This window comes from Xiphophorus hellerii, chromosome 15, assembly GCF_003331165.1.
Source record: "Xiphophorus hellerii strain 12219 chromosome 15, Xiphophorus_hellerii-4.1, whole genome shotgun sequence".
Lineage (NCBI taxonomy): Eukaryota > Metazoa > Chordata > Actinopteri > Cyprinodontiformes > Poeciliidae > Xiphophorus > Xiphophorus hellerii.
Genome location: NC_045686.1, coordinates 16620496 through 16647390, shown reverse-complemented (window position 1 = coordinate 16647390; position 26895 = coordinate 16620496). Strand labels below are relative to the sequence as shown.

Sequence of the window (26895 nt, the reverse complement as noted above, 5' to 3'; positions counted from 1 at the left end):
ATATACGGCTCTGTAGGTCATTTCTTTGAAAAAGATGTAAAAAGACATAAAATGGGCTATAATAGCCAGAACTGAACTCATGGGAGAAAGAGGCCTCAGAGGTTTGTCAAAGAACATTAGTAAAAAGTATAATGAAGACAGAGTTGCAGTTGTAACCACAATAGAGCAAAAGTTGGTTCTACAAAATATTAGTTCAGAAAGGCTGAAAGCATATTCAAGTACACAATCCTTTTTTTGATTTTTATTAAGGAAAAAAACTGGGATGCTCTGCAAGGCACCATAAACCAAACAATAATGTTAAATCTGAATTTTTTTTGTAAAGATTTGTCATATTTCCTACTAAGCTAGAGGGTGCAACAAGATTTAGCTGATTGTAGCAGGAAATGGAAAGAGAACGGAAAAAGAATTAGCACACCTGACGTGCCTACAAAGTTAGTCAACCTTTTCTTTTTCCAGAGAAGACAAAGCACACATTCAGATCATTTCAACACAGACAAACCTAAAATAGAGACAAAGAATGCTACAATATTTTCAATGCGCAACACTGGACACCACTGGCATCTTCTTTTCCTCATCCCACACAGGAGTTGGAACAAGGCAGGTTTGTTAAGAGTTTGTGAAGTCAAACAAACCGGAACATCCTGCGTCACATCTGTAAGGTAAATGGTGACTGTCAGCCAAATCATCTGTGACAAAATACACACCTGAATACTTCCACTGATTTTGTAACGTGGCCCTACAGTTTATAAACTTATGGTTTCAACTTCCACAATGGGGTATTGTTCTATAGGAGTTATGCTATTCATAAATTAACCTAATTTCAGGCCATAAAATACAGATACCAGAGTCAATAAAATACCAGAGTCAAAATGTGTGTCCATATTTATTTAGAAAAATGTCGACATTTCATAGACTGAGTCGTTTTAAAAACCCCATCATGCCAAAGTACCAGATGTCATGTATCACATTGATGACCGCTTTCCTTTCAGTTTTTGAAACGAGTGATAAACTGGGCGACATGGAGAATGTGGAGTTTTGTATACATAAATAGTAATGCATGCAAATAGTAAAAGAATAATAAATGTGAAAACAGCTTTTTTTTTCCTGAATCATATTTAATGACTCAGGAGAAACAAGAATCAGGAAGAGCTAATTTAATTTAAGCCAGCTGCTAAGGCATCTGTTGTTCATGTATTAGAGATTTCATTTGGTTACAAATATATTTAAAAAGGTCGGTATTAGGACAAGAACACAAGTGAAGTAAAAAGTTTTTGGAAGCTGCACAAATTTAACCAAAACCTAAACTCCACCCTATTCTTGATTTTCTCTCTTCCTTTTCTTCTTCTTGGATTTTTTAGTAACTAGTTCCTCCTCACACTCCTTTACTCCATTGTGGTCTTCCTCGCCCTCAAGAACATTTATAAGCTGCTTTTCTATGTGTTTAGATTTTTTCTTCTTGGAGAAACTTGGTTTTTCACAGTTCATCTCCAGAACACTGGCAGAGCTAGAGTTTTCATTTTCATCAATGATTTCTGCAGTTTTTCTCTTCTTTTTCTTTCTTGAACACGCTTTCTCCTTGTTCTCTTTTTCTTCTGGTACAATGGGGGCACTGCACTTCTCTTCTACATCCACTAGCTCCTCTTCTAGCTTTTTGTTCTTCTTTTTCTTGGGTTCTTCAGCATCATTGTTGCTGCTATGAACTGGACTGAGCTCCTCAGCGGGGCTTGATGTTTCAGTAGTCTCCGCTTTGACAGAAGATGCTGAACCTTCAGAGCCACGAGCCTTCTTCAGCTGTGCCATGCGCTGCGCAAAATACTCCTGCATGCTCAGAGAACTTGTCACAGTCTTGGTTATTGACTCAGTATCAAGTTCAGAAGAAGCCTTAGTCCCACTTTCCTCTGATTCAGATGGAGACTCGCTCCTGCTCCTCCCCTACACCACAAAGACACAAATAAAAAGAGAGTTATTTAGAGAATCTGTACATCTAGACCTGGTACACCATTTTGAACAAAGGAGCTTAAGTGATTGTCAATCATCAGACTATGATTACTCCAAAGATGTAAAGTGAGTGAAAAACCCAAAGAAGGATGTTGAAGCAACAATAGGTGTTAGAACCTTAAAATAAGCACAGTTAACAAAAGAGTCGCTTTTTTTTTTTTTATTGTTCCTGACATCCAGCTGGGCTTGTTCGCAGTCAGCTCCAAGCTGTCGTCCCTCTGTAACAGCTCCATATTTAGTGGTGAGGAGCTGCTATAGAGATACAACTTGTAGCTGAACTGTGACTGTCAAATCAAAATGAAACCAGATCTGCTGTTTGTGTTGGCTTACCACCAGAGCAAGAAAAGAGAAGAAAACCAGGGCTGGCAATCAACCTAATCTAACACGTGAACTTTCTTAGGAAAGTCATCTCTCATTCCACAGAAATGTTTCAGAAGTTTAAATTTGACTTTATTCTCCTAAGAAGAGGGCATGTGCATCAAAAGAGAAGCTACTTAGTTTAACTTAACAAAATAATATAATTCAGAGTATTATAAAAGTGTGGTTTCTCTGAATAAAGTTGCAAAACACTTTTACAACCTAGACTGGGAAAAACTATGCTTTGTTTCATGCAAAAGGTCAGGCGCCTCATGCATAAAAGAGTGTGCAGTTTTCACACTAAAACTTGGCGTACGGAAAAATTTAGCAAAGTGGGGCGCACAAAAAAATTCGAATGTATAAAGCCGTGCGCATGCAGGTGGCAGCGCACCTTTCCTTTATACATCAAAATTTGCTGGAAATAGAGCTCAGCTGCTGGTCTGCTCTGCCGCCTCCATAAATACATATGTAAATTAGTATGAATACCCGGAAGTCTGCCACCACTTGAAGCAATAACCATGGCAACATCCTTGTTTGTAGCAGTATAAGCATTTATAATAATAATAATAATTATTATTATTATATATATTATTTCAAAGGTGCTTTCAGGGAACATAAGGTAACCTCACAAAAATAAAAATAATACATTTTAAAGAAAGAAAAAAATACAAATAATAATAAAAAAAGAAAATTAAGAGATCATGCAAATGCCTGTTTGAACAGCAGAGCGTTCAGCCGGGATTTAAAGCCAGACAGAGAGTCAGAGAGTCCTTTGAGTGGGTAAAATGGACGTTTATCATAAATAGTGGAATCATGTGCATAAGTTGCACATTTACAGAATAGAGATGCTTTCTGTCCGGAAAGGTACATTCACAAAGCTGGCAGCTCCACTGAAGGATGACTGCAGCTGGACTGGTCCCGGTACCTACTAGTGAGGTTTTCGCATCCTTTTATTTTTGCTTTCTTTATTTTGTGTGTCTGTGTTAGCTTATTGTCTGAGGATAAATGTGGTTTAGTTTCATTCTTTACTTTAAACAATAAAATATTAAAATCATGAAAAAAAACAAAACATAGGTTCGATGCTTCTTGGTCTAAATAACACTGAATGTAGTCAGATTGTAGTGTATTTAGGTGAGTTTTGACGCTTTGCAGTTTGATATTGTCCACAGAAAAAGTTTCGTGGCTGCCGCACATTTTCACGCCAGCGAAAAAGTGTACGTATATTTACGCAAACTTTGGCGCAGAGTTAAATTTTATACATGCGGACTTGTGCATAAAATATGGCACTGCACATTTTTTGTGCGCACACACGCTTTATGCATGAGGCCCTTGGACTCTTACTGAGAAAGGATTGCTTACTGGAGGCATGGACTCTGTTAAAGTTTTAAATAATTGGCTCTGATTTTATCCAATCACTAACGTTCGGCTGTTTGTAATGTGCCAGCTTACCAGAAATTGTGTGTGCTGTAAACAATCCCACAGCATCTTTGCCAGCAATAAAAGGCCTTATAAATTAATTTTGTTCAAACTTTAATTGATCGATATTTAGAAGTGTGACCAATACAGACTGAATACCTCTGTTCCCTTTGTCCTCTGCCACTGCCAAGCTACAACTTTATAGGCTGCCTACAATTCCAAAACAGGACAGGACAAACTGGAGAAATCAAGGTCATTGGGAGAAATTCCAGAAGGCGCACTGAGGGGACATATGAATCCAGTAATATTTCATAGGAAAACAATGGCCAGGCCATTTCCAACCTTTACTTTCCACAATCGCTTTGCGTTGACAGAGTAGAGGGACCATTCTTAGTCATCTTAACTTTTAACTTGTGAATATGAAATCAACAGCTTCATGCTAACTTATTGGTATGAATTTGTGGGGTCGCAATTCAGTTTGAGGATAAACTGAATTGCAACCCCACATTTATGGTTATGTACTTTATGACCATAAATGTCTGTGTTAAAGGGATCGATGATTGTTGCATTTATTTCAGATGTAAAAAGCAGCACAGCAAAAATTCTGTAAGCTGTTTATTTTTTATGAATTTATACATACATGGCATGCAATGATCTTCTGTTCTATATTTAGGAGAAAACTCAGTCTGATTATAAATCCTCGCTGCAGCCTTTAGGTTTGGCATTAAACGGGGCCTATTTTAAAACTGTTAGGCACAACGTGGTCCAGATTCTACCTCCACAGCATGTACAATTTGTCACCTCGCCCCTATGACCCATTTGTCTTCATTTTCCTAATGGCCTACTCAATGCATAATGATTTGTCGTGAAGAATACAGAAGCTCCTCTGGAGAGTCGCACTAAACAATGCAGACGCTGCTAAGACGGTGAAGTGGATGACATTTTTCACACCACACAGATTAACTGAAAACACTGAGTTGTATGCTATCATGTCATTGTTTGGCCTTAAAGCTTTTATGTTCAATTACAGTTTGAGATAGACAGGATGGCTCAAGTTGTCCAAATCTACATTCAAATGCAGAGCCAAGTTGAGAGATGTACATGAAGCTTTCTTGTTAAGTCCCTTCATCAAAAATTTTTATGTAATGAAGATAAAAATACTGATCTGTTTGGCCAGAATGATTCTCAAATAAATTCAAACATGACCAAGAAAGCTTATAAGTATCAACAAGATTAATGGTTCCAATAACATCTGTGCAGACCTTAAAAACAGAAAAAAGTGGTTTCCAATGTAGGTGAACCCAACACGGAAGCTAAAGAAAGTTTTCCACCATCTAGGACCTTGTCCAGATATAACCACAACTTCTAACAAGGGGAATATAAAGCCCTTCAGGTGAGGTGCCATTAAACAAAACTTTCCAGCTTCCCACTAAAAATCTATACTCCCAGTTACTGCACAATGGCGTCCTCTCTGCTTGGGAGAGTGAAGATGAGGCTTAGAGCTGACAGCGCCAAACAGCATGTAACTGGGATTTGGGAAGATGGCTGGGGGCCACTTTAGAGCTGCCTGTGAAATTACTCTCAGGAGAGGGACAGGCTGAATGAGCAAAGGGAAGAAAGAGGGGAGAGTGACTGAGAGAAACATCATCATCAGGGAAAGGTGGCTTGAGCTTGGTGCGTGGTTCTTCCTTCACTGCCTGGGGATTCCATTAGACTCTGATATGACAGCAGGTAGAAGTGCTGTGCACAGACTGGACAAACACACACAGAGTGGATGTAAACATACTCATCCAGTCAGCATTACTGGCAGCCCTGGAGATTTTTTTAGCATGAACTATTGGGGGTGACAGGCTAATAGGAAGGTACTTGGCAGCAATGTTAGAGGGGTTTCTCCATTTTCAGTTGCGTCTTTCGCTCAAACTTGTTAGTCATATAATCCTTTGCAATGTCATAGTCTTGTATCCAGCAGACAGCAAGCATTGCCAGATTCATTTGTGTTTCAAGTTTGCATTTTTAAAACAAAAGTATCAAAAAGAGTACGGAAATTGCTGTTTGATGCGCTTCTGCTATGTAGTAACAATGCTTCTTGCCAACAGATCTTATACTGCTGGAAAGTAAAAATATTTCCCATTTCTCAAAATTTTTATTTGTGGTTTAAGCAGCAATAGTGAGTATGTGGGTTGCCCCCATTAAAAACTTCTCTGCCAAAGCCTTATTTAGGTATCAACTCCTGTTTAGTGCTGTTGAATGAATTGCATAATTGAGGTGTGAAGAATTAAAAAGAAATTTAACTACTTATTCATTTATTCATTGTATCTATGATGCATGGAAAAATCACAGTCCGCCAGAACTGCCTGGCAGCTCTTCCTCATCCTCGCACATTGGTTTGGGATTGCATGCCATTCTTCAACCAGCATTTACCACAAGTCCACTGATGTGGTTGTGCTGGGTACTTTGGCAGGAACAACATACCAAGGCTGATCCCACAAATGAGTCTTAGGTAAGAACTGCAAGCAGATCACTCCATCCTCTCAATTGCCAAATTGTGGAGGTAGTTTCTGATAAACCCCTTCCTGTGGGGAGCAAGTGTTGACATCTTGAAAGGCCAGTGTTCTGTCCCAAAGACATAGGATTCCCACTGGTTGCAGAATCTCATAATATCTCTACATTAAAACTGCCTCCAGTGATGACAAGTATAATTTTTCATCACCGAAGTTTTTTGGCATGGGCAGAAAGGATTTAGCAAGGTCTTTAGAGGTGCAATGCAACCAATATACTCTACTTAACCCACAATGTATTTTCCTAACAACTGTGGCACTATTTAAGGGGAATTATGCAGGCAAGTCACACACATACAGATACTATATATATTTTTTCCACATATCTGACCCACTACTTATTACTTAACCCAAGTACTGACTTTAATAGACAAATCAAATTTGGACAGCCCTACTGACCTATGGACAGCCTTTCAAAGTTGCAGTTACATTAATATATGTGGAAAAAAGCAGCCTATTAATTTGAAATCTGATGAACAACGGATAAGAAATTGACAAATTCTTAAATGAAAAAAAACTGCATAAAAGTACTTGAATAAAATTTTGTCATGCTTTATGTGAAATATGTTAATACTTAATGTAATACCTAAATAAATTATGCATATTTGACTGCGCAGATTATTCTCCAGCTGGAGCAGAGCATTTGGGGTGACAGAAAACATGACATAAGAGAGTAAAAATGCATATCATCATGGCTAAAGGTAAGAAGCGAAAAGAGAGTTTATACATCCTGAGTAAATGTATTCAAGAGGTCAACACTTTTCATAACTACAACCAAAAGGCTGGGTTTTGAACCTATGGGCATTAAAAATGTTTATAGACATAAACTCAATGAAATGAATGGCAAACTGCTGATGTTTGTTTTAATTCAACTGAATATGTAAGTTGAAAAATAATATGAAAACCTGATAACTTCATCAGTTCCTAGTGGGTTAAACCAAGTAAATAAAAAAATATTGAAAAAAATGTTCTTGATCTTTTAAAAAATATTAAAACATTTACACCATTAAAAAAAATCACAGCAATGGTTACTGTCTAGTCATTTCAAGCAAAATGGAGAGAAATTATCCCATCTTCATCTAAGGTAAAAAAAAAAATTAAATAAAGTGAAACTGACAACTTTAAACAAACAAGCAGCTAATTTGACTAAGCTATTGCAGAAAAAAACACTTGTGAATGCATTATGAGAATAGATATTTTCTTCATGTTCTATATTCTTTTGTGAAAATACACAATTTTAAATGTCTTATATTTTATTAACTTTGCAAAAATCTGTCCAGCTTCTTGCTAAATTTAGGAAGAATGGCAAAAATGGCAGAGTTGAGTAGCACAGGGTTGGAGAACACACCTCTTATCAAGCCGTGTGTACTTCTCCTCCCACATCATCTACTTCTCTCCACCCAGACGCAGAACCCCAGGAAAAGGATGCGCTCAATGCACTGTGTGCAGCTCTGAGATAAGGCTCCTTCAGCAGAGGAGCGGTCTGGCTGGCTATCGGGCCCTTCCTGATCCACTCACTCCCCTGGCGGGGGATAGGGTTGGGCAGGGAACACAGGGAGGGGTCCACAGAGGGTCCCGAAGAAAAGGAGAGGTTGGGAAGACATTCAACAGGACGCCTCCTTCAAGACACTCCAGTTCAATCTCTTCCCCGCTAATGTAACCAATGGAAAGCCAATGGCAAAACATGTGCCAAGGTGCCAAAATAGCACGGCCAATGTATTCAGAGGGGAAGTCAATCAAGACAGGAAAAATGAAGAAAAAGGTTCACTTCAGTGCATGAGAAACTTTTCTCTCCAGTGAGTCCTAGAATTAAAAAAATATATATCCTGGAATATTATTACATTTATTTGTAATAACCTGGGCTTTTTTTCTTTTGCAGAGGAAGCAATCCTACTTTACACTGATTGTGATCTAAAAAGAGCGCAAAAATCTAAGCCAGCATTTTTTTTTTGTACAATACAAGATCTGTTACCTTGTATGCCATTGATCTAAATATTATGACAGCAAAAAGAGTGCAATATAACCGAGTAAAGATGCATAATATCACCTGGCATTTAAAATACAAAGCTGAGCAAGAATGCTTTGAAATGAAGACGGGTATTGAAATTTTAAAGTATTTTAGACTAAATACAGTTTTTACCAAAAGAGCTTAATTGGCACCAAGATAGATCAATGTTCCGACAATACAAAAATAAATTAAATATTTGTGGGTAACCTTCCATTGCTTTTACACTGAGGTAAAATGCTGGTTCTTCAGTGGTTTTACTAAATTCAAACTGTTTTACATTGCCAGTTTCACACAAGTTTTAAAATGCAGTAATGGGGCTTTTGAAAAAAACTATTTTTGTTCTGAACATGAAGCCTCAAATAAAGAATAGGACTGATTTTTAACAATATATAACAAAATCAGCTTGTGCTATGTACATATCAGAACATAGTGATATGACTAATCTATTTCAAGAGTCGTGAACCTGCTTTTCTGGTGCCAATATAATATTTAGTCAGCTGGACAGTCTTACAGCAGTAGATTTTCACACTGGACGCTAGTGATGTTGTTCAAAATGCTGAAGATCACAGATGATAGAATAAATGAGAAAAAATAACATAGGCATATATGGCAACTGATTGTCATAAGATTTTCTATGGTGCAGCCCTAACAATAACTTCCAAATACAAACAAAACCATATTTGTGACATTCAGAAAAAAAGAGGTCAGATCAGTGGCAATTAATTGTCAACAAGATGGAAACAGTGCAGCATAACTTATACTAATATTTAAGTCATCTGTCAAAAATCCCTGTATTTTTCTTAAACATTACATTTTTCTTATACATCACAGGGTTAGGAAAAAATTGCAAAGTCAGTTTTTAGCAATATGTCTATGCCTTAAAAAGACATATTTTGTACCTTTCTAAGATAAAAATTACTATCTATGTTTACTTTGCACATGGGAAAAACATTTTCCAGTTCAAAAAGCTGAACATTTAAGGAAAAAAGGCAATTAAGCATATTTTTGACAAGATGTTACAAAAAAATAATAAATCAAGGACAACACACACATCAGCAGCTTACAAGGCGGGACAAAAACTCTGTCCCAAACAACAACCCAGCTTTGCCTGATTGGTGGCTAATATTGTAAGATGTAGGTGGTGCCTGTCAATACTTTCAAGCTTATTCTATGCAGGCAAGGAAAGTTTATTTGTACAGCACATTTCAGCAACAAGGCAATTTAAGTTCTTTACATATACAGAAGCATCAGCGCTTTTAATAAAGACTAAGGCTAAAGTCTGTAGTGTCTTGATCTACATCAAAAATATATATCCAATGAAAGAAACCAAAAGAAATGTAACTTACAGGATGCAAACTTTTTGCATTCATTAGTTCTCATCTCGATTCTTTCCATTTGTTCAAGTCTAACTAAATACTTTTAGGAGGCCAAAACGCTGAATTAATGTTTGCAAACAAATTTAACAATAGAATGAGATGTAAGACAGAATAGTTAGCTGCAGTCTAATTCAACAGCAAGTAATATATGAAACATGTAGGGGGAAAGATTAAAAGGTGACTCCGCAAAAGGGAGCAGCTTGCATTTACTTGTGTTATTTTGTACTATAACACAAGATTCGAGAGCAAGTTTACTTGTATTAAAGTTCCTTCAATCTGAAACACGTAAATTTAACCAAAAACCATTTCAACAACTCACCTTTTTAATCTTGTTAATTAAACTTTGATTGTGCAGCACATGGCCTTTTATCTCCTGAAAAACTGCCTCTTTGCATTGCTTGCTATTTTTTTTTTTTTCAATTATTTCTCACCGATATTGGCTGGGTGGGTAATTGCATGAGAGTTGCCCTCATTGTCCTGCCACAATAATAAATTTGGTGATACTCGAGGTCTATGGATCAGGGCCTGATTAGCCAGCTGTCTCTCCCTGATGAGCGCAGAAGTCCGGCAGCCCATCGTTCATCAACATGACGTGGGTGGACAGAAAAACAGGTGGAAGCCTTAATCCAAATAAGTGAATGCCTCAGTTCAACACGCAAGTCTACACCTTTAAACTAATTCCAATCTTTTTTTCTCCTTTCTTTGTAAATTAGGTTTACCAATCGCAAATTTAACGGAAACAAATTAAGCACATAAGCCCACTATATACCGCACATCATAAACTTTGCTAAAAGCAGACACTGTGTGGAGTTTAAACATAAATATGGGTTAAAAAATTGCATTTTGTTCCCACTGCGGGAACGTTAATCATAAATAACAAATGAAGACAACATTATGCATGCAGCTTGTTCAACACTGCAAACACTCGCCGACAATAGGCCTTCATGAACACCGGGGTTCCTCACTCCGACCCCAGGGAGGGAAGAGGCTGTGATTATTTCTCTCAGCTGTGATTCATTAGATTTAGGAGTCAGTGATTAAACGGTGGTCTGACTGTAAACAGCCAAGAGGGTCTGAAATTGTCTGGGCGGTTAGCTTCACTAGGAGGTAATTATCCAGATCTCATATTGTAGCTTAGGCCTGTAACTATGGGACAGACACCTCGTTTTTTTTTTTTTGTTTGTTTGTTTGAGTACAGCACTAATCTCTAAGTGTCAGCGAGCTGGCACTGCCAGCTGGGAGCAGTCCACAGAACTGCCACAGAGGTAAATGGCAACTGTGTGCGGCGCTTATTTTACAGGAGGAGGGATTGTTCTTGGTGGCCTTGGTATTTTCAGCGGTAAAAGTAAAAGGGTCTGTCAACAAACATGATCAAGACTGGGATCGGTTTTGGCCTCGGCAATTAGATGCTATCTGTGAACGAACAGCCCGCAATAAGTGCAGCTGCCTGTATGAGCGCATTCAAATAGCAGCCACCACACTGCAGCGACGCACGTTTACACTGTTAGGCCCTTTCATCAGATCAGCATTGTTGTCTAAAGGGATAAAATTAGCCTTTCTTTTTTCTTCATATCTAAAAATATTTTCTTAATGGAATGAACAAAGTATAATTAAAAAAAATGTCTCACATTTTTGAGAAATGTTAAGATCTATTGTTTTCCATTATCTAAGTCTGGAAAATAGTTTATTTTCATCAACAAAAAAAAAAGACATGGGTCACTTTTCCTACCAAAAAAAAAAGAAACCAGCACCAATCTTAATAACTGACTAGTGTCAATTATTAAAATTGATTCATTTGTTAGAGGGATGAAGGGTTGACATAAATTTAAATTAGAATGCTTAATTAAATATTAATACTTTGTGTTGAGACTATCAGCAAAAATGTCAGCCTAAAATATGTGTCCATCAGTTTTGAACACCTTTGCTGAATTTTGGTAGGGAACAAACTTATTATGGGGCTTATCACTCATGATGAGTGCCACACATATTTAATAAGTGTGGCACAGATTGGATAACACCAGTTTAGATAGTGACATTATTTTTCAAAGGGCCTAATTCTGAATATTTGGCTTTTACTATATAAGATATACAGATGACTTGGAGAAGGTTTAGCATTTATAAGCTAATTCTTCAGCCAACAACATCTTTCAGACTGTGCATGACTGACTGGAGTCTTGGGTGTGTTTTCACCATGTGTTCATTGTTCATGTTTATTATTGTTGGATACAGTCTGGAATAAATACGAAATGATCTAATTTAACCTCCCTATCAAACAAATACAATGAACTCCATGTTATAAACTTGACAATTAGACACACATTTTTTTAGACTGATCTTAAAACTACTTTCCAGAAAATGACACTTTCTTAACATTCTGTCATTTCTAATTATCAAAAACATTTCACATGCCTCAATTGCCACCTTTGTCACCTGGGGTATGGTTGGAGACAATTTATGTAGCAAAAATTTGATTTTGCTTCTGCACTGTCAGCAAACTTCCACAGCTTTACTCCTCCCATCGGCTCCCTGGCGCCTTCTGTGACGCGTCTGCCAAATGCTCAACCCGTGTCGCCCCTGCTCCATATTCCTTAACACAGCGGTATCGGGGGAGCCCATGCCGACGGGCTATCCTTCATGTGGACGACGCGTGGGCAGCCAACGCTTGCAACAGGTGCCACCCGATGAGGCCTGATCCCCCCGTTCTTTGTGCCTGATCAAGAGTGGGAGTGGGAGAGGCCGCAGGGGTCACGCTGACCCGAGAGCAGGGCGCAGCATACCCACTGTCTGACTGGAGGTTCAAACGTCAAAACAAGGCTGGTACCAATTTAAGCTGAACCATTTTTCTTTTCTGACACCAAGGGAGTAGAGAAATAATAAATGGGTGAATGTTGGAGCACCTCTAACGTTTTGCTGAAGTCAAACAGAATTAGCAATCACCATAAGACTAAAACTGTGGATGCGCCCTTACTGAATCAAATTAAAATAAAAATGAGTGATGGTTAATTAAGACTAGTGCATAATTGGAGTTATTTGAAATGTGGAAAATAAAGATTTTCTTCATTTTCTTTTAAATATTAAATTAAAATCACAATTACAAAAGCAGGTAATTTGAATGAAAAGACTAAAAGCTTTTATTTTTTGACTCCTCCTTCCAAAAAAACAAAAAAAAGAATGAAATGTAGGTGAAAAAAATAAAACTCCAGCTTGTTTCCACCTTTCAACTGAGCTGGCGCCTATAAAAAATGACTAACTTTTGTTGATGTATGAATCGGCGGGGAGTCTATTTATCAGCGGGCCCTCTGCGGTCGCCCGCTTGGGTCCCTCAAGCCACAAGCCGCGTCGCTCCCCTTTGACTGATTAATTAGCCAATCAGAGGACATTTTTCACTGGGCGGCAGAATGGTTTATTTCAGCTAATGCCGGGCTTTCGAGCCGAGGCCCGTTGGAGCCTCGTCGGCTCTTTCGGACTGCCTGAGTGGCTGGGCAGAGGGGCGAGGGAGATAAATCAAGCTGCGCTGGCCCTCCATGTGGCTCCCCTAACTAAACCCCCTGAGGAGGGCACGAGGAGCAGGGGTGGTGGAGAAAGGGGGAAGGAGGAGAGCAGGACAGCCAGGGGCACTGCTCGCCCGCCGATAAGCGCGGGGAGCACGGGGATGCCAATGTCCCTGCATTTAAAAATGGCCGGGGCTTTTTGATATCTCGGCAGTGAGAGCCTGTCATTTGTCATGTGGTGAGTAATTGTGTTGAGGAGCTCAAGAGGAGGCAGGAGACGGAAGAGGTTCGTGTGTATAGGATAGATGATGGATAACAGATAGCCAGATAGATGGACAGGTGCTATACCCCAACACACATCGTAAATAATGGCTGCAACCTTACATTTTTAGGTGGCTAGACAATAAAAAGAGAAGCTGTGGGTGAAGTAGTGGCCTGCAATTTATCTTGCTAAGTTAGTCACTTGCACATGGCAAATAGCTTTCCCCCAGTAAAACAAAGCTGAATGTCTACAATAAATAAGTATGATAAACATACTTAAAATCTCATTTTTGGGGGGAAAGTAACTCTTCCATTTTGCAGTGCAATGCAAAAGTATTCACACCCCCTTTTTTATTTTACATTTCGTTTTACACTAGATTATAACCACAAATTCCAATGTATATCATTGGATTTTTATGTGATCAACCTAATTGATGTAATATTCTGAAGTGAAAGGAAGACGATAAATGACATATTTTTTTAAATAATAAAAATCACATTTTGGTCTTTTGGAGTGTGTCTCCAACAGCTTTGTAAACTACAGACTTGTATTTCAAACTTAGGGAGACTGTATGAAAATATATTTTTAGCTCTTCTTTGAAATCTTGACCGAGATTCAAGCTAAAACATTAAACCTATTCTGGTCATAGTCTCATTTGACCAGAGTAGCGCTGAAACAATTTATCAAATTAATAATTATTGAAATAATTGTCAGCTAATTTTGTAAACAAATAATTGTTAACTGGAATATATAATCTAAAAACATGTTTTCTTTCTTTCACTGTCCTCTTAAAAGATTTGCAGATCTTCTACAGTTGTCATGGGTTTCCTTGATTATTGTCTGTTTAGGATTCTTGGTAGGTTATAAGTTGTGCCACACTATTTTTGGGATGACTGTTTGGACTATGTTCCAAAAAGATGTTCAAAGTTTGAGACATAGCTCCAAAACTTTACCTCTCACATGTTTGGTGTCAGGGGTAATTCTTAAACCAGTCAGTCAAAGTGTATTTAGTTGAATGGCTCAAAGGTTAATTATTAATTTCAGATAGTAATTCAGGTGTGGTGTAATGTCATAATTGTTGAGCAACAGCAACTATGTATTAAAAACAAATAAAAATATTTGCATGCTCTCATATCCAGAGTTGCCTTTGATGAATAGAAACCTGTGTGTTGAGTGTGTGGGTGCACTTGTCTGTTTCATGGAGCGTTGCGCACAGCGATAAGGGACGAGCAGGAAACATCACTGTGGAGGAAGGAAAACACCCGCTGTGGGGGGACTGGTGGAAGGGATGCTGGAGAGACAGCCGTGGGTGGTGGTTGAAGAGCTGGAAAATTCATGAGTGGGAAAGAGGGCAAGCCTGGAGAAGTCCATGAAGCTTCAGACGAGCTTAATCAAGATGGACATTTGTGTAATACCGTAATCAAACACACCAAAACTCCCATATCTGTATCGGTATAATGTTTTGGATCTGTGAAATTATTCAATATAGACACTGTGTAACATGTCAAATGACTGATATAAGATGAGTGTGAGACAAAGGTCCATTCCAGTGTCACAGACAGATTCATAGAATATCAGGCAAAACGCCTAAATCCTGATTGGTCAATCACAGTTCTTATTTATTCCCTGCAACCTCAGATGTTGCTGGGCTTTAACACAGGGCTCGTGGGAAACCATTGTAATTGTTGCTGGTGCTTTCAATGTAGTCAATGGTGTCCCACCTGGCTGAAAAATAAGAACCCATAACCAAACGATTAGGGAAAAAATGATGGTGTGTATTGCTTGCATTTCCAATGTTAATCAGCCAGGGAGCATCTCCTATTGTCATGTTATGGCAGAGCACCTGCAGGGGAATAGAGGAAGGGTTTTTGTGTACAATTTATGGATTTTCAAGATGCCAATTTCTTCAAGCCAAGTGCTTGAAATAAACAAAGGAATCCAGCAAAAGGCTTTTTTGTGTATTGCTGTCCAAAAGGTAGATATTTTACCATCTGACTGGCTTTCTGTACTGGGTCGATTAAACTTGGGGAAGCAAAACTGGTTTGCAACATGAAAATATATTAATTCATTACAACACAATGGGTGAAAATGCTTATTTCACCATAAAATACAAATGTAAAAGTGGTGCAATAATTGTTAGTTGTAATTCCTCTGGCTGCAGAGCAAAGTTTTATCTTGTGTGTTTTCTCATTATAAAGCTATGTGTTTAAAACTATTTCATCCAAAGAGACAGATATTGGTAATTTATTGGTATAAAGGTATATGAACATGTTAAAGTTATGATTCCAAATGGTCTATATATCTGTTTTACGGTTTAAAATTAATTTTATGAAATCCTAAGGAAAGTGACAAAGTTATTCAAGTTTCCTCTGGCTGTATAGAGCAGGGGTCTCCGACTTGCAGCTTTGGAGCAGCAAATGGCTTTTTTGACCTTCCACAATAGCTCTTAGTAAGATGAGTAAAAATAAATAAAAAATAGTTAATATTTTAAATATAATAAATGCAGGTTTTAGCAGTTTCTGTAATAGAATAATTGCTTCTCTCCGCACAGAGGAGGGGGGGATGAAGAATTGCAGTTAAAGTCTGCATCAAACACTGTGGCTGTCCTGACAAGTGATAGATGGAGGAAGCAATTAAAACTGGGTTACTGGTTTAGGGTGTGGAATCCATACATGACAGAATATTTTAAGTTAGAATATAAAAAGACAATCTGGATTATCTTTAGTGACAAAATAATTATCACCAAAACAAGGAGAAACACTTAAAATATGTGTGTGTGAATGAACCTACATGTTTTACCTTTTAATGACCTTTTACTAATACATAAATGTTTTAGCAATCTAATGTATCATGGTCCATCTGTAAATTAGGCAATGTGAACTTATGAAAGCAAATATAGGCCTAAAATGTATCATAACTCCTGCAAGTTATGTACAAACAGGAAGATTTCATGCATTTTTTGTTTTTATTTACAAAGGTAAATAAAATGCAAGCTGGACCCACCTGAGCCTGTAAGTTTCAAAACTATTAGACTATTACCGTAGCGTCAAATGGCAAAGTGACATCTGAAGGGGCCAACCACTGATGGCAAGAGCAAAATAGAGCTTTTTTGTAAGCATCATCACTTTAGATTTTTGCAAACCTCAACACAATTTGGGTTTTTACTTTAATAAAACCTTCTGGCAGGCAGAACCACCTGATGTGATGGTCTGAGACAGAAGTAAAAAAAGGGGAAAGTGTGAAGGAGGGGACGAAGAGGTAAGAGTGAAAATCTCTTAACTGGATTTAAGGGCTCTTGCCACCATCAGTGGCCCTTTGGCAGCGTTAAAGCTGTTCACTGCGACATGGCTAATCTTCAGCCAGAGGCAGCTTGGGAGCTGGGCCCTGCAAAACCTCAGGGATCACACTGTCCCAGAGTAAATGTTGAGGACATCAGAACTGATGGTCACCAGCAATTACTGAGACTGATAAGCCTGAGCCACCTGGCTAGAGGTATGCTGTCTTCCTCCTGAGTCCTGACTTTGATTAGGCTCAGAAAGATCATGGATCAGCCTGCTCAATTCAGATGACAAGTTTTTTTCAGCATAAGCAAAGTAATTAATTAGGAATATTAACTGAGAAGACTTTGAGAAATGCTCAATGATATTTGAAGGAAGAAATCCTCAGATGTCAGTCAAAAATTAAAAGATTTTTCTTACTCACACAACAAAGTTCAATGCATTACCTGTTCTTGGTCTTGGGTAGACTTGGTCCTCTTCCCAAAGATGCAGTTAAGGTCTGTTTCACTACGGGAAGATAAGTCCTTGCCTAAAATAAAACAAGAAAGTAAAACATTTAACAGTTTATTGGACTCAACCTCAGCATTTATTAGCAAAGTTTATTTGATATATCAAAAACAAATCAACAGATTAAAAAGACTAAAGAACATATGACACATTTTATGTGTGTGTGCTTAAAATGTGGTAGCTGGATAAAGAAAAGAGGAGTTGTGCACGGTCCACTTATGCAGCAGGGATAAAACAGCAAAGAAAAATAAACTGACGACAAGGTCCGCCAAGTCTCCGGATTCCCGTTCTCAAGACTGGGCCTCAAAGGCTCCTGAAGCATGCAGTCGTCTGTCTCGAGCCTGGGTCCTGTTCAAACAGCTGCATCCTCTTCCTTCAGCGGGACTCTGATAACATTTGGTTATTTATTGCTTTTAAGACCCTATCTCCCTGCTTTTGACTTTGAAAGTCACAGCACAGGGCACACTTAAGAGGTAAAAACCAAGAAAGTATGCTGAAAACTAAAACAAATGGGATGGAGGTCATTTGGTGTTTGTCACCTACTGGACTTGGGTCAGACGTAAAAATTATACTGGATTTGATTTTCTCACTGCTTGGAAAAGGGAGCACACGTATACATTTCCTGGTTTTCAGGTGAATGGGCAAAGAGTTGTTTAAAATGGTGGAAATCATCAGATCAAATAACTGGTCAAACAAGATTTACAATGCACTAACTGATATGCAAATCTGACATCAAATTACTGAGTGCCAAAACTAAAGTAAACAGTCCCATTTTCTGACAAAGCTCTTAGTTTCGTTGTACTAAACTTATAACTTTAGTATAATTTGGTTTTAACTATTTCTCTGTTGCAAGCATGCTTCTTGTTGCAAAGAAAGTTAATTTTTTTGCAAGTGATCTCACATCTGTAAGGAAAATGCATCAACAGAGTTGATTATCTGGCCACAGTAAACTATCCAGTTTTTCCTGCCAACAGCTTAGTCAGCAACTGTTTGCAATGTGGTGGTGTTTATTGGCTTGGATTATTAAAGTTTAAAGAAAGAAGACTCATTGGCAATTAACAATTCATTTATATAACAAACAGGGGCCTTAGTAGTACCCCATACAACCACAACAGCCTCCTCATTATGTTGGTAACCAACTTGGTCACACTATACTGTGGGATGGAATCCTATTCTCTGTTCAACCCAGCCAATTCAGTGGGGTCAGGATTGTTGGCAGTTTCAGCCTCTCTACTTCCAAACTCTGTATTTATTTGCATTGACATCTTTGTCTGGTCGCAAAGAGTGGAGATGTGGGATGGACACTAGCTGCTGAATCTCATCTTGAGATCTCTGCACTGCCAACGATGATGGCAAACCCTGTTTTTCCAGTCAGGAAGATGATGTTTGCTATTTGCAGAAAAAGACTTGGCAGGTTTTTCATGTGGGCAACCCACATACTAAACTTAACATACTGTTCAACCCACAAATTTATTTTCCTTGCAATGTGGTGTAATTTAAATGGAAATAAACAGACTTTCACAAAGCATAATATGTATTGCCAAGTATCTCTACAATAAAAAAAACAGAATTAATTTTTTGTGTGATTTTTAATTGGTCAAGATCTGTTAAAAACAACAAAAAATGATACTCTTTAAAAACCCAAAAGCAGCAATGAAGCCACCACACAGAGAGGGGGGATGAAGAACTGTAGTTAAATTCTGCATCAACCACCCTGGCTGTCCTGACAAGTGATAGATGGAGGCAGCAATTAAAACTGGGTTACTGGTTTATGCTGTGGAGCCTGGACCAAAGCAGTGGAGATTTCGGTGCCTTTCCCCGAAAACAAAGGCCATCAATCCTCAGTGTTGGCAAAGAGCGAACCAGCATAAACGAGATATCAATAGAAAAAATAGGCAGGACAGTAAACAGAGAGCCTGAACTGAGAGGAAGAGGAAGGAAGGTTCCTGCTTCTTAAGCTACAACATTTTAACTGAAAGTTAGAAACTAACAAGTCATGATACAACATGAATTTATAGCATCATCTACTAAACTGGTTGACCTCTTTTACAATTAAAAACTATCAGAGTATTACCTGACCTTACCAGCCACTCATATAACAAGCTTAACAACAGTAAATCTATTAGCAAGCCTTTACTTGGCAACAACCTCACAAAAAGGGGAGTTGGCGTTGGAGAAGTCTGTAGAAGCATGCAAAGAGGCGTGGCGGATTACATGTTACCCTGCAGCTCTGTTTAGGTGATTACAAATTGCTACTGGCAACTATAGTGGCAGTCCACCTCCACTTAGGGAGAAAATTAAAAGAAAAAAAGGTTTTTTGGAGTTTTTTCTTTACTCTGGCTGACGCTTAGGGGAACACAAATACACAAATATAACCTTTTATTAACTCAACACATATGCCCAAAGATGCAAACACTCAAATTTCCAATCTAATCTTTGAGACTTTGTTGTTGCTTGGAAAGAATTCAGCCCTTCCTGAGAAGGGACAGCATATAACAGTCACATTGTAAATGACAGTTAAATTATTAAGACTGGTGCCAAATCTGTCAACGCCTTAAATGGCTGATTGGCAGTGTAAACATTCCTGCATGCAGTACCTCCTAATCTGTTCCTTCTTAGAGTCATCACTAAAAAAGAACAAAAGCACTTCTCCAAAACTAGATGTCAAAAACATTGATAGAAAAAAAATGGAGATTGGGTTACCTCATGCATAAGAAATTATTTGATGGCACAAAGCAGTCAGTGTTACGGCCCTTGCAAAGATGGAAAACCAGGGATCAAGCCCCCTTTCGTGTTTCCTTGTGAGCACTACCCAACTTCAGTTTATTTGTCAGTTTTTCTACATAAAGCAGGTTACTTAAATACAAATCTCTAATGGTGAACAAAACAGAAAAATTTGCCCTTCAATTTCTGCTCACAACCTCAACACTTTCCTCGTTATTTGCCATCACAACAATGTCTGCTCTACTCTCTGAGAGCTTCAGTGTCTTAGTCACCAAAGTTTGTGTTGGATGCGAACATCAATGAGTAAAGGGTTCAGTGCAACTTGGCCAATAAGGCAGGAAACTTGCAACTGTACATGCTGTACTTACTCGCCTGCTTTCATAGATATGTGAATTTGGGTGACATCCAAATCTTAATCCATGTGGTCTATGATCTGACATCAGTTGTCTTTGAAGTTATAGCAACTTCAATTATTCTGGGAGAGCTTTCCATAAGTTTTAGGAATGTGTTTAAAGAGATTTTTTTTTTACCAGAATCTCTTGTGCGAGCAAAGACTAAAGAGCCTGGCTAAAAGGCAACATTCTAATCATTGAAAACTTCAATTCATCAGGCTGAGGTCAGGTCTGTGCAAGCAGCAACTTCTATTCCCCTCTTTTGTAACCTGGTCTATCATTTTGTGGCCAATTTGTTGACATTGTCATTTGCTCCCACTTTATAAAAATGGAACTATGAGTGCAAAATGAAATTTTAAATGGCAAAAAACTGCACTACTGGTATTAATGCCCAGGTGGCATCCTATTATACAATGCAGGACATTACTGAGATCCTGAAACCAACCCATTATTTACAAATGTTTGTAAAACAATCTACATGCCTGGTGCTTGATTCATACAACTGTAGTCACGGATGTGGTTGGAATACCTGAATTCAAAAATGAATAAGCAAACTATTCTGGGAACATTGAGTGTAATAATAGCCAACCAAATATTGCAACTGTACTAGAACTGCTATAATTGTATTTCAATATTGTGCACCTCTACATTTTAATAAATTTTATAATTTTAATCCAAAGTTTGTATTTTTTCCATGTCTGGCTTAAACCCAAGATAAAAAAAGATAAAAAGAAAACTGTGAAAGTTGGCTGTTCAACTAAATAATTTCACATCTAAACAAGCTCTCCAGTGTGTACTCTATTGTACTATTGGTACACTATTGGTACTGTAGCAAAAAAAAACTGTAGCATTTTTTTTTACTACAGTTAAAAAACATACATCAAACAACAGGTCTTAAATTTTAAGTGTCCCCAATATTTTTATATAGGTGAATAAAAAATACTGAAATCGTGTAACATGAATCTGCTTAGTTCACATAAAAATGATTGAGCAATTATGTAATATAAAGTGTGACAGGCCAAGTCTTTAAATTTGTTGGAATAACATTTTCCAATCATCCCAGTTGGCCCTGAAAGCAAATATCCAAAAATGAATAGTGAGTGGACATGCAGAAGCAGAACAATGTATGCATTATGCTGCATGAATGATAATTAGAAATATTAATTGGAGCTGCCATGAATGCACCTGTAGTTGGCAAACAGAAACATACTCACCCCAAGTCACATTAGGTAATGATACAATTGCGTGAGTCAGAATTAGCTTAACCTGACTAAAACTTGGCAATTAAAAAATGGCAGCAGAATATAAATGTTGGAAGAAATTAAAGAAACAAACACATAGAAACAGTCAGATCGTCATGCTCAAGTGTGCACCTTTTTCTGACTCGCTTCACATTCGCAACATAAAAACAAGCTGCGAGTGGGGGAGAGACAGGGGCCAGGTCCTATCAGGCAGGGTCATCTAATGGGTCAGAGGAGTTCTGTTTCTGCTGGGGGGGAGTAAATGCAGATACCAGATGCTCCAAACAGGAAACAGGAAGTTGCTTTTGAATGACGTAAAATATTAAAGGTTCTTCCAGGTGAAGCAAAAACTGAGATGTTTGTTTTGTCAAGTGTTCAGATCTGATGAGGCAGATTTGAACTCAGTGACTCGCTATTATATATACTATATATACTGTATACAATTAAAAACATTTTAATTAGCGCAAGCAAGTAAGTCCAAAGACAAAAAAAAAAAAAAAAAATGTTATATTTTTTTCGTTTTAGGATGGCAGATTACTGATGTAACTCTAAATGCCCCCATTCAAAGTGTAAAGTGTATGCTGGACTCCAGGTCATTATTTACCATGCAAATTCTACTAATCAATCATGTAATCAGGGTACTATGCAGTTTAATATGATAGTTTTCTGCTTTACCTTCCAGTGGTTCTGAACACACATCGTTCTGCGAGTCTATCAGTGTACCGACCTTGACCAGCAAATCTTAACTTCCTGACGTGTAAAGGGTAATGAAAGGAGTGGGAAGGCCTATAAATAACCTCCCAAAGCACTCACTGGGTCAACTGACCCAGCAGATACCGACCGGACTCTGATCAGCGTCTGTGGTCTGAGACGACAGCATAAGTTTTAATAAGAGGTCAAGTGTACACTGCAGGGGGGCTGTGGCAGAAAACCGTGAAAGCAGCAGCACCATTTCACTCTCATTCTGAATCAGCTACTGGTATGAAGTCTTGCTTTAAATATGTAGAAAGGAATGTCAGAGTGTGGCTTTCAGGTACAGATTGGTTAAGACGAGTTAAAACTGTTTACAGTCGAAAAACACAGCTGATTAACAGGAAGATACTCACCTTTTGTGAATTTTGTGTAATGAACCCTCTTTTTAGAAATCTTTGATTTTTCTTCCAGACTGAAGCTCTTCATCTCATCTGGAGGAACTTCTACAGATATCAAAACAAAAACTATGTTACGCACATCAACCCACTAAAAAATTAATAAATCAACAAGTGAGAAGTTATTTTATATATGTAATATTCCTAGCAAAGTGGTACTAATGTTTGAAACATGATAAGTGAGCACATAAATCTTTGAACTTTATAAAATGTTGCAGTGTAGCACCCTCTGCTGTTGAAAAAGCTAAGGATGCATCTACAGTCTTGTATGCAAGGTATAAATTACCCTAGTGTGTGACAGTAAATCAGACTAAATGCAGTCAAATAGGATTACCAAAATTATTTTAATTTGCTGAGCACCAGAATAATGCTTTTTTATTTTTAAGTTTCTTCACATTCAGATGTTTACACAAAGAAATATTACCTTGCCTCTAAACAATTTGTAAAAGCCCAAGTGATGATTTAGCCTTGAGTGAGTAAACTTTCCAGATGCTGGCAATTATATGTGAGCATAAATACCTTGGAAATGTCAAGCCACCATGCCATTGAGAAAGGATTCTGAATGAACGTGAATGTGTTTGGGTGTGAAATGTGGGAATCAAAGCCAGGAAAAAGAGCAAAATACCTTGAGAAAATGATGACTGAAAGCTGGTAAGAGTTTCATTAACCACAGTGAAGCAAGCCTTGTACTAACATGGGTTGAAAGGTCACTCAGCAAGGATGAAGACATTACTCCAAAAGCAACAGAAGCAATATTAGACGTTGCATTCAGGGATAAAGATGATCATTTTATGGGACTTAACATGTGGTTTCATGACACTAAAATTTGAGTAATTCGCCATGGTGAACATAATTATATTTCTAGAAAAAATAGAGAAGCTTTCAAGCCTAAGAAAAGTATCCCAGCTCTGGAGTATGAGGGTGGCAGCATTATGTTAAGGGATGTTTTTCTGCAGCAGGCAGTGCTGGACTTTAAATAACAAATAACTTCAGAAGCAAAGAACATTATATGGAAATACTTGAGACATCAGATAAGAAGTAAAAGCCAGGTATTTACCAAACAGAAATAGTTTTAGTTGACCTCCCTAAAACAGGAACATTTTGATCAGATTTACTGCCAAACAAAAACGCACAGTTGACAATATCTACTAAATCTAAACACATTAATGCAGCATATGTTACACAAAGCCACATTTTATATCAGTAGTGTAAAGCCCTTTCAATCTGAGTAACATTTCCTATTGGATTCTCACATACGTAGCTGCAAACCACTTATTGCAGTCGAAAGTTGTAACCATGCTTCCTGTGCTTACCGTTACTTGTGGTTTGACCATGGTGGTTGTTCAGCTGAGCCAGAAGCTCATTGAATTCATCCTGGTGAGCAATCCAGTTATCCTGAGAAAAAAAAGAACCACAGATCAATATATACTCAAGCTTCACACTTCTTTGAACTTACATGAAAAAATGAAGTTTTTATTTGAGCAGGGTCAAGACATAATGCAACATTACATTTAAAAGAAACTGTTGTCCTTTTTTGCCCTAGAATTAATAAATTTTCTGATTTAAAAAACAAATGCTTAGTACATGCAAATTTCTGTCCAAAAGTAAATTTTTATTTCTAATAGAACTGACCTCATGGCTGGCGTTTGCTCCGAGCCCATGTTTGTTGTTCTTAACTTTGACTTTTATGTGATCCGTCGATCCCTGCTGACTCCTCCCCAGTCCCTGAGAAGGATGACAAAAAAGAGAGAATACTAACACATGTTCCTAACTGTACAAACTTAGCATATTTCTTTACAATTACACATAACTTATTATATTGCAAGCTGTGAGACAACAATGCAACTTCATTATGATAAATCTGAAGCTACAATCAAGTCAAGACTTTGAGCTTTATATCAAGAAATAAACAATATTTCAATTGTTGGTCTATGACACAAGTATTTTCCTGTACAAAAACCCATCCCAAACAGAAAAGTGCAGAGTTAATTGCTTTACATATTCTATGTGAAGAAACCTCACTCACTTTGCCCTTGGACCAGCCCATTTGCTCCAGCATTTTCTGGCCAAATTTGTTGTCATCATTGCTCCAGGCGCTGTTCCTAGGGTCTACAGACCATTTCTGTTTCTTGCGGGCTGAACAGGGAGCAGCAGCAATGTGATTACATAACAGTCCGCCAACAAGAGCTTGCATGAAAGATGAGAACAAGCTTCCTCATGCAAGTGTATACACTGTGTGGTGCCCACAGGCTAAAGTTAACTCTGTTGTGAAGTATCACGTTTTAATTATGCAAGAGCACAGCTGCACTTTGTCAAATACCCTGTGCCATTTATAGAAGTGTTTCTTAAAACTATAACACTAACCACATACATACAACCCTTGACAAAAACATGTAGTCAGTACTGTTGGACGAAGTGCAGCATGGATGTTTTTCATTTTGAGACTTGCAGGTAATGTCCATCTATCCAATCAAACCGTTGTATGTCTTAACTGGGACTCAACATCCTGTAAGTGTGGTGTGCTTCAATGTTTCTAGCCAGGGAGTGTACTAATAATGGCATTAATAATTTTATTCAACGATACAGCTTAATAAAAATAATAGGTGTTTGTCAACAAGCCGATAATAAGATCTAAAGGAAGCAGTTAAAACTCCTCACTGGGCTGTCATAGTTTAATATTAAAAGACAGACTGTAGCTTAGTAGAGTAAATAATCTGTTGAAGCGTTATTAATGAGAGTCAGAGTACAGTAGCACACACGTGTATATCACGACTGTAAAATGCTAATGCTAACTGGAATACTTTTCGAAGAAAAACCGAATATTTTCTGACCAACAATTTATAAAAGAGTGGAAATGGTTTCGGAAGCGACAGAAGGCATAAAGGATAGTATAAAAACAAAGAAAACATTGACAATGTATCAAAACTGGGAGAAATATACGCACGCTCGGCTAGCATGGACATCCTGGGTCCTTTAACAGATGACGCAAAGGAAGGCTCCCAGAAATATGCCTGAAGACAATGTTTTCCCGTTACATGCTTTCGGTGCCTGAAGACACCGTACGCATGTAACGGGGAAATAATTAACGTTTTTTAAAGATACATAAGGGAACCAAGAGATCAAATCCGGTAGGTTCTTCAACTTAGTCAATTTTTCATATATATTATTATTTTCCTGTTTCATTTGTATCAACACTTATCAGCAGAGGGCGCTCCAGGCTAGAAACTATAATGGCATGAGACCCACTTGTGCTTGGTTTCACACAAAAGAAATCAGCTAAATAATAAAACAGAGAAGATAAACTGTTCAACGCTGTTATTTACACTCGGTATAATGCAATTCATTTATGAAGGCCTCACATGTTTCTCACAGAACACTAGGAAATAGTATTCTGTAGACATGTGGAGAGGCTTAATGCAATGGTAACATATAGAAGGTGTCAGATGAGACCAAAATGTAACTTTTTAAAATACATACAAATCACTATGTGTAACAGAAAACTAACACTGCATCCTCATCACATTAACCTTGTGTCAAAATACGGCAGACACAAAATATTGTGTCAAAATCCTTAATGGTGTGAGGATTTGTTTCTTACGAAGGGCTAGGTAGAGCTGTGATAGAATGAAGCATGAACAACATCTTATGGAAGAAATTAATATCAGAATTCAGACAGCAAACTGTTTAGGTAAATCTTTTCAGTTTGCTTGTTTTATGTTGTATTTTCTTTTACACTTTTATGGCAATATATTCATTTTTTTATCAACAACTCCAAAATAAAATAGAAAAATTTACCAGCTTCATAAAAGATGTTGCGCTGCTATAATTTTCTTTTTGCAACAAAATCTTTTTGTTCAGAGTAAACACCCAGACTGAATATGAAAGTCACTCTTACATAACCTGTACTCCTGTGAGTACAGGTTATGTAGACAGGAGTCTGTTACTTTACAGACAGGAGACAACTTTTACACTCACGCCCTGTGGTGGGACTTGGCTATCACTTCGATCTAACTTACACATACACTCTATCTGTTTAGATGTGCTTGAGATAACTGCTGTCTAGAGTCCTGAAGTTACTTCTTCACTCTGAAAGAAAAAATTTGACATATTGCAAATCTAAAACTGCAATATATTGCACT

At 37.8% G+C, this 26895-nt stretch overlaps 1 protein-coding gene across 2 annotated transcripts; it reads right to left on the bottom strand.

The window, feature by feature from the left end:
- Window positions 1-864: 864 nt before the first annotated feature.
- On the bottom strand, window positions 865-25828 carry pinx1 (PIN2 (TERF1) interacting telomerase inhibitor 1). 2 transcript variants are annotated; one of them, XM_032585478.1, is made up of 8 exons: window positions 25701-25828; window positions 24783-24892; window positions 24389-24481; window positions 24070-24151; window positions 22715-22804; window positions 17191-17273; window positions 14629-14790; window positions 865-1932 (listed from the first exon to the last, which is right to left on the bottom strand). In XM_032585478.1, the coding sequence occupies exons 1-8, from the start codon at window positions 25717-25719 to the stop codon at window positions 1312-1314; spliced, it is 1260 nt and encodes a 419-aa protein (XP_032441369.1). In that variant the 5' UTR covers window positions 25720-25828; the 3' UTR covers window positions 865-1311. The 2 variants fall into 2 exon arrangements, with proteins under 2 accessions (XP_032441369.1, XP_032441370.1); XM_032585479.1 differs by lacking the exon at window positions 14629-14790.
- Window positions 25829-26895: the final 1067 nt, after the last annotated feature.